Genomic DNA, 7,937 nt, shown 5'->3' on the forward strand with positions numbered 1-7,937 from the left:
ATCATACCATATCACTACTAGACTGAACCGTTACCCTCTAACAGTTAACATCCTTCTCCATGACCTTATCACTACTAGACTGAACCGTTCCCAAGGCCAAGGGGAACTTTAACCCTGAACTGGAATATCAATTAGATGTCAGGTCTGTTTCTTCCTGAACTACAGTGTAATGTGTTATACTACTAAGGGAACTACAGGTCAGTTTATAACAGGTTGAGTGTTATACTACTAATGGAACTACAGGTCAGTTTATAACAGGTTGAGTGTAATACTACTAATGGAACTACAGGTCAGTTTAGAACAGGTTGAGTGTAATGTGTTATACTACTAATGTAACTACAGGTCAGTTTATAACAGGTTGAGTGTTATACTACTAATGGAACTACAGGTCAGTTTATAACAGGTTGAGGGTGTCTGCCTAAAGGAAATGTAGGTATTTGTGGATCATCTCTGAAAACACAAGGTTTACTCCAGTGCTGGTCCTGAGTACGATGTTGTCCGGCTGGTTCTCAGTCTAAAGGTCGGTAGGTCTGCAGGACAACAGCTCTCTCAGGCCAGAGCTAGCAAAGCCTATTGTCTGACCGGCCACAGGATTCTCCCACCAGACTGGCATCTACATTCACTAACAGTTTCCCTGTAGCAGCCCAGCTGGTGAGGCTTCTCCCCTGACGCTCATCTAGTGGATTTGTAGAGTTATAAACACTAGAATGGTTTCTAGAGGGACCTCACTACTGTTTTCAACTCTATGATTCAGCCCAGCTGGTGAGGCTTCTCCCCTGACGCTCATCTAGTGGATTTGTAGAGTTATAAACACTAGAATGGTTTCTAGAGAGACCTCACTACTGTTTTCAACTCTATGATTCAGCCCTGCTGGTGAGGCGTCTCCCCTGACGCTCATCTAGTGGATTTGTAGAGTTATAAACACTAGACTGGCTTCTAGAGGGACCCCACTACTGTTTTCAACTCTATGATTCAGCCCTGCTGGTGAGGCTTCTCCCCTGACGCTCATCTAGTGGATTCGTAGAGTTATAAACACTAGAATGGTTTCTAGAGAGACCTCACTACTGTTTTCAACTCTATGATTCAGCCCTGCTGGTGAGGCTTCTCCCCTGTTCTCTAGTGGATTTGTAGAGTTATAAACACTAGAATGGTTTCTAGAGAGACCTCACTACTGTTTTCAACTCTATGATTCAGCCCTGCTGTGATGAATACGGACATTATTTAGTTCCGTAGTGTTCCCCTGTGGGAGACATCTCTACTGACTCTAACCTCCTTTCTCTGATATCTCTTTCTCTCTCTATATCCCCCTTTCTCTCTCTATATCCCCCCTTTCTCTCCCTTTCTCTCTCTATATCCCCCCTCTCTCTCCTTTTCTCTCTCTATATCCCCCTCTATATCCCCCTTTCTCTCTCTATATCCCCCCTCTCTCTCCTTTTCTCTCCCTATATCCCCTCTCTCTCTCCCCCTCTCTCCCTATATCCCCCTCCCTCTGTCCCCCTCTCTATCTCTCCCTATATCCCCCTCTCTCTCCCTCTCCCCCCTCCCTCCCTCCCTCCCTCCGTCCCCCTCTCTATCTCTCCCTATATCCCCCTCCCTCACTCCGTCCCCCTCTCTATCTCTCCCTATATCCCCCTCTCTCTCCCCCTCCCTCCCTCCGTCCCCCGCTCTATCTCTCCCTATATCCTCCTCCCTCTCTCTCCCCCTCCCTCTTTCACCCTCTCTCTCTCCCCCTCTCTCTATATCCCCCTCTCTCCCCTCCCCCTCTCTCTCTATATCCCCATCGCTCCATCCATCTCCCTCTCTCCCCTCCCCCTCTCTCTCCCCCTCCCTCCCCTCCCCTCTCTCTCTCCCCTCCCCCTCCCTCCCTCCCTCCCCCTCTCTATCTCCCCCTCCAGAGGAGTTCAGGGTCAGAGCTGCAGGAGATCATGCGGAGGCGTCAGGAGAAGCTGTCGGTCACAGCCTGTGACTCAGGGGTGGGAGTCATTTGACGAGTGCAGCAGCCACTGAACCCTCCGGGCCTCGCCCACCTCCCTCATACCACGCCCCTTTACGTTGTCACGGTTTCTGTTTCCAGGACGCCACGGAGCGCGCTCAGTTCGCTGAGATCCTGAGACGACGTCAGCAGCTTCTGGAGCAGTCACCTTAGAAGCGAAGCAACACTAGACAGACAGACTGGAGGGTTCAACATGGACTACAGCACACAGAGTTAGCATCCCAACTGGGGATGTCTGATCACAATACCTGTGGATTTATACACTTACACTTAAATGAACTATTGTTTTTGATTCAAATGTGTCCGTTATGTCTTGCACAGGATGCTGGGAAAAATAGAAGGAGAAAATAGTTTCAACCTACACCTCATTGGGCCAGAGTTGTCCTAGTTACAGGTGGGGGTGGGGGGGGGGGGGGGGTGTAGGATAACACTGGACACAGAATGGATCAGGTGTGGTCTTGGGGGTGGGGGTAGGATAACACTGGACACAGAATGGATCAGGTGTGGTCTTGACCTACAGACGAAATAGAACCGACCAAAATAACCATGGTCTGTGTATAGATTCTGATCTACAGTATTTCAGTTATGAATGATAAGATGTTTATAATAACCAAACGTTGAATATAATCATTATTGTGTAAATCTTCTGGTTTACTGGTAAAGAGAATAATATTATATTTATGTATATATCCTCTTTTATGTTATGGTAATATGCCAAAATAGTAACTTGACATATAAATGACATTGGTCAAATGAATTTCAGATACAGGTGTTTAAGAGTGTAAAGATGTTTTCTCTCATAAGGTGCATCAGATCATTTTGACTGATAAACATGCTTCCATTTAATACACTCTGAATGACCTAAAATCCCATATCGGTCTTTCACAGTCAGGACAAACCAAGCTGTACAGGTCATATCGGTCTTTCACAGTCAGGACAAACCAAGCTGTACAGGTCATATCGGTCTTTCACAGTCAGGACAAACCAAGCTGTACAGGTCATATTGGTCTTTCACAGTCAGGACAAACCAAGCTGTACAGGTCATATCGGTCTTTCACAGTCAGGACAAACCAAGCTGTACAGGTCATATTGGTATTTCACAGTCAGGACAAACCAAGCTGTACAGGTCATATCGGTCTTTCACAGTCAGGACAAACCAAGCTGTACAGGTCATATTGGTCTTTCACAGTCAGGACAAACCAAGCTGTACAGGTCATATTGGTCTTTCACAGTCAGGACAAACCAAGCTGTACAGGTCATATTGGTCTTTCACAGTCAGGACAAACCAAGCTGAACAGGTCATATTGGTCTTTCACAGTCAGGACAAACCAAGCTGTACAGGTCATATTGGTCTTTCACAGTCAGGACAAACCAAGCTGTACAGGTCATATTGGTCTTTCACAGTCAGGACAAACCAAGCTGAACAGGTCATATTGGCCTTTAACAGTCAGGCCAAACCAAGCTGTACAGTGCAGTAGGTCAATAGGAGGCCAAACCAAGCTGTACAGTGCAGTAGGTTAATAGGAGGCCAAACCAAGCTGTACAGTGCAGTAGGTCAATAGGAGGCTAAACCAAGCTGTACAGTGCAGTAGGTCAATAGGAGGCCAAACCAAGCTGTACAGTGCAGTAGGTCAATAGGAGGCTAAACCAAGCTGTACAGTGCAGTAGGTTAATAGGAGGCCAAACAAAGCTGTACAGGTCATATCGGTCTTTCACAGTCAGGACAAACCAAGCTGTACAGGTCATATTGGTATTTCACAGTCAGGACAAACCAAGCTGTACAGGTCATATCGGTCTTTCACAGTCAGGACAAACCAAGCTGTACAGGTCATATCGGTCTTTCACAGTCAGGACAAACCAAGCTGTACAGGTCATATTGGTCTTTCACAGTCAGGACAAACCAAGCTGAACAGGTCATATTGGTCTTTCACAGTCAGGACAAACCAAGCTGTACAGGTCATATTGGTCTTTCACAGTCAGGACAAACCAAACTGTACAGGTCATATTGGTCTTTCACAGTCAGGACAAACCAAGCTGAACAGGTCATATTGGTCTTTAACAGTCAGGCCAAACCAAGCTGTACAGTGCAGTAGGTCAATAGGAGGCTAAACCAAGCTGTACAGTGCAGTAGGTCAATAGGAGGCCAAACCAAGCTGTACAGTGCAGTAGGTTAATAGGAGGCCAAACCAAGCTGTACAGTGCAGTAGGTCAATAGGAGGCTAAACCAAGCTGTACAGTGCAGTAGGTTAATAGGAGGCCAAACAAAGCTGTACAGTGCAGTAGGTCAATAGGAGGACAAACCAAGCTGTACAGTGCAGTAGGTTAATAGGAGGCCAAATAGGAAGCACCTAATGGTGTCCTGTAGGGCAGGCAGTGTGCACCTAATGGTGTCTGGAAGACAAGCAGTGAGCACCTAATGGTGTTCTGGAAGACAAGCAGTGAGCACCTAATGGTGTTCTGGAAGACAAGCAGTGAGCACCTAATGGTGTTCTGGAAGACAAGCAGTGAGCACCTAATGGTGTTCTGGAAGACAAGCAGTGAGCACCTAATGGTGTCTGGAAGACAAGCAGTGAGCACCTAATGGTGTTCTGGAAGACAAGCAGTGAGCACCTAATGGTGTTCTGGAAGACAAGCAGTGAGCACCTAATGGTGTTCTGGAAGACAGGCAGTGAGCACCTAATGGTGTTCTGGAAGACAAGCAGTGAGCACCTAATGGTGTTCTGGAAGACAAGCAGTGAGCACCTAATGGTGTTCTGGAAGACAAGCAGTGAGCACCTAATGGTGTTCTGGAAGACAAGCAGTGAGCACCTAATGGTGTTCTGGAAGACAAGCAGTGAGCACCTAATGGTGTCTGGAAGACAAGCAGTGATCACCTAATGGTGTCTGGAAGACAAGCAGTGAGCACCTAATGGTGTCTGGAAGACAAGCAGTGAGCACCTAATGGTGTTCTGGAAGACAGGCAGTGAGCACCTAATGGTGTCTGGAAGACAAGCAGTGATCACCTAATGGTGTCTGGAAGACAAGCAGTGAGCACCTAATGGTGTCTGGAAGACAGGCAGTGAGCACCTAATGGTGTCTGGAAGACAAGCAGTGAGCACCTAATGGTGTCTGGAAGACAAGCAGTGAGCACCTAATGGTGTTCTGGAAGACAAGCAGTGAGCACCTAATGGTGTCTGGAAGACAAGCAGTGAGCACCTAATGGTGTCTGGAAGACAGGCAGTGAGCACCTAATGGTGTTCTGGAAGACAAGCAGTGAGCACCTAATGGTGTTCTGGAAGACAGGCAGTGAGCACCTAATGGTGTCTGGAAGACAAGCAGTGAGCACCTAATGGTGTCTGGAAGACAAGCAGTGAGCACCTAATGGTGTCTGGAAGACAAGCAGTGAGCACCTAATGGTGTTCTGGAAGACAAGCAGTGAGCACCTAATGGTGTTCTGGAAGACAGGCAGTGAGCACCTAATGGTGTTCTGGAAGACAAGCAGTGAGCACCTAATGGTGTTCTGGAAGACAAGCAGTGAGCACCTAATGGTGTTCTGGAAGACAAGCAGTGAGCACCTAATGGTGTCTGGAAGACAAGCAGTGAGCACCTAATGGTGTTCTGGAAGACAAGCAGTGAGCACCTAATGGTGTTCTGGAAGACAAGCAGTGAGCACCTAATGGTGTCTGGAAGACAAGCAGTGAGCACCTAATGGTGTTCTGGAAGACAGGCAGTGAGCACCTAATGGTGTCTGGAAGACAAGCAGTGAGCACCTAATGGTGTCTGGAAGACAAGCAGTGAGCACCTAATGGTGTCTGGAAGACAAGCAGTGAGCACCTAATGGTGTCTGGAAGACAAGCAGTGAGCACCTAATGGTGTTCTGGAAGACAAGCAGTGAGCACCTAATGGTGTTCTGGAAGACAAGCAGTGAGCAGCTAATGGTGTTCTGGAAGACAGGCAGTGAGCACCTAATGGTGTCTGGAAGACAAGCAGTGAGCAGCTAATGGTGTTCTGGAAGACAAACAGTGAGCACCTAATGGTGTCTGGAAGACAAGCAGTGAGCACCTAATGGTGTCTGGAAGACAGGCAGTGAGCACCTAATGGTGTTCTGGAAGACAAGCAGTGAGCACCTAATGGTGTCTGGAAGACAAGCAGTGATCACCTAATGGTGTTCTGGAAGACAAGCAGTGAGCACCTAATGGTGTTCTGGAAGACAACCCATGATAGTTTAGATCTCCCCTAACAACCCATGATAGTTGTTGTATCTTTAGATCTCCCCTAACAACCCATGATAGTTGTTGTATCTTTAGATATCCCCTAACAACCCATGATAGTTGTTGTATCTTTAGATCTCCCATTTTTCTACATTTCTAATGGAAATTTCCATCTGTAATGTGGTTCCTTACCACGAACGGGCCAGCAGCAGTCTAATGGATATTTCCATCTGTAATGTGGTTCCTTACCACGAACGGGCCAGCAGCAGTCTACAGTCTAATGGATATTTCCATCTGTAATGTGGTTCCTTACCACGAACGGGCCAGCAGCAGTCTAATGGATATTTCCATTTGTAATGTGGTTCCTTACCACGAACGGGCCAGCAGCAGTCTAATGGATATTTCCATCTGTAATGTGGTTCCTTACCACGAACGGGCCAGCAGCAGTCTACAGTCTAATGGATATTTCCATCTGTAATGTGGTTCCTTACCACGAACGGGCCAGCAGCAGTCTAATGGATATTTCCATTTGTAATGTGGTTCCTTACCACGAACGGGCCAGCAGCAGTCTAATGGATATTTCCATCTGTAATGTGGTTCCTTACCACGAACGGGCCAGCAGCAGTCTACAGTCTAATGGATATTTCCATCTGTAATGTGGTTCCTTACCACGAACGGGCCAGCAGCAGTCTACAGTCTAATGGATATTTCCATCTGTAACATGAAACCATTCACATGTACAGTGTGCATTTTAGAACAGTGTTTTCCCCACAAATGACATGTTGTAACATTTGCACTGTTCTAGGTCTACCGCCATGTGCACATTGCTGCACTTAAAATGTGAAGAAACGACAGTTTATCTACATTGTAATGCTAAACATTCTGATCTGTTCAGGCTTATTCATTGATGCAGCGTATACCTCCACTACACTACTTTGATACGCATCCTGGGGATTAAGAGGTGTGTAAACGCAATGCCCACTGGGAAATAAGTGGGAATCTGGGGGATTCCTGCGTATACCTCCACTGCACCACTGACTATAGTTCTATCTTGTGGCACACTAGTCAGATCAATGTAGCTAATAATGTCTACACAGGTGAGTTCACAGGTTAATTATGTCTACACAGGTGAGTTAACAGGTTAATCATGTCTACACAGGTGAGTTCACAGGTTAATTATGTCTACACAGGTGAGTTAACAGGTTAATTATGTCTACACAGGTGAGTTAACAGGTTAATTATGTCTACACAGGTGAGTTCACAGGTTAATTATGTCTACACAGGTGAGTTAACAGGTTAATCATGTCTACACAGGTGAGTTCACAGGTTAATTATGTCTACACAGGTGAGTTAACAGGTTAATTATGTCTACACAGGTGAGTTCACAGGTTAATTATGTCTACACAGGTGAGTTAACAGGTTAATCATGTCTACACAGGTGAGTTCACAGGTTAATTATGTCTACACAGGTGAGTTAACAGGTTAATCATATCTACACAGGTGAGTTCACAGGTTAATTATGTCTACACAGGTGAGTTAACAGGTTAATCATGTCTACACAGGTGAGTTCACAGGTTAATTATGTCTACACAGGCGAGTTAACAGGTTAATCATGTCTACACAGGTGAGTTAACAGTTTAATCATGTCTACACAGGTGAGTTAACAGGTTAATCATGTCTACACAGGTGAGTTAACAGGTTAATCATGTCTACACATGAGTTAAGAGTTAACAGGTTGTAAACTAACATAACAG

The 7,937-nt window shown here is 46.1% G+C and overlaps 1 protein-coding gene across 1 annotated transcript in view; it reads left to right on the plus strand.

Moving 5' to 3' along the window:
* eps8a (epidermal growth factor receptor pathway substrate 8a) overlaps positions 1 to 2,839 on the plus strand; it is a 183,205-nt gene extending 180,366 nt beyond the window's left edge. Inside the window, 2 exon segments of the mRNA XM_036956775.1 lie at positions 1,896 to 1,976; positions 1,978 to 2,839. Of these exon segments, the coding sequence (XP_036812670.1) occupies positions 1,896 to 1,976; positions 1,978 to 2,007 (111 nt within the window). The 3' untranslated portion in view covers positions 2,008 to 2,839.
* The last annotated feature ends 5,098 nt before the right edge of the window (positions 2,840 to 7,937 follow it).

Source organism: Oncorhynchus mykiss, chromosome 21 (genome assembly GCF_013265735.2).
Source record: "Oncorhynchus mykiss isolate Arlee chromosome 21, USDA_OmykA_1.1, whole genome shotgun sequence".
Classification (NCBI taxonomy): Eukaryota; Metazoa; Chordata; class Actinopteri; order Salmoniformes; family Salmonidae; genus Oncorhynchus; species Oncorhynchus mykiss.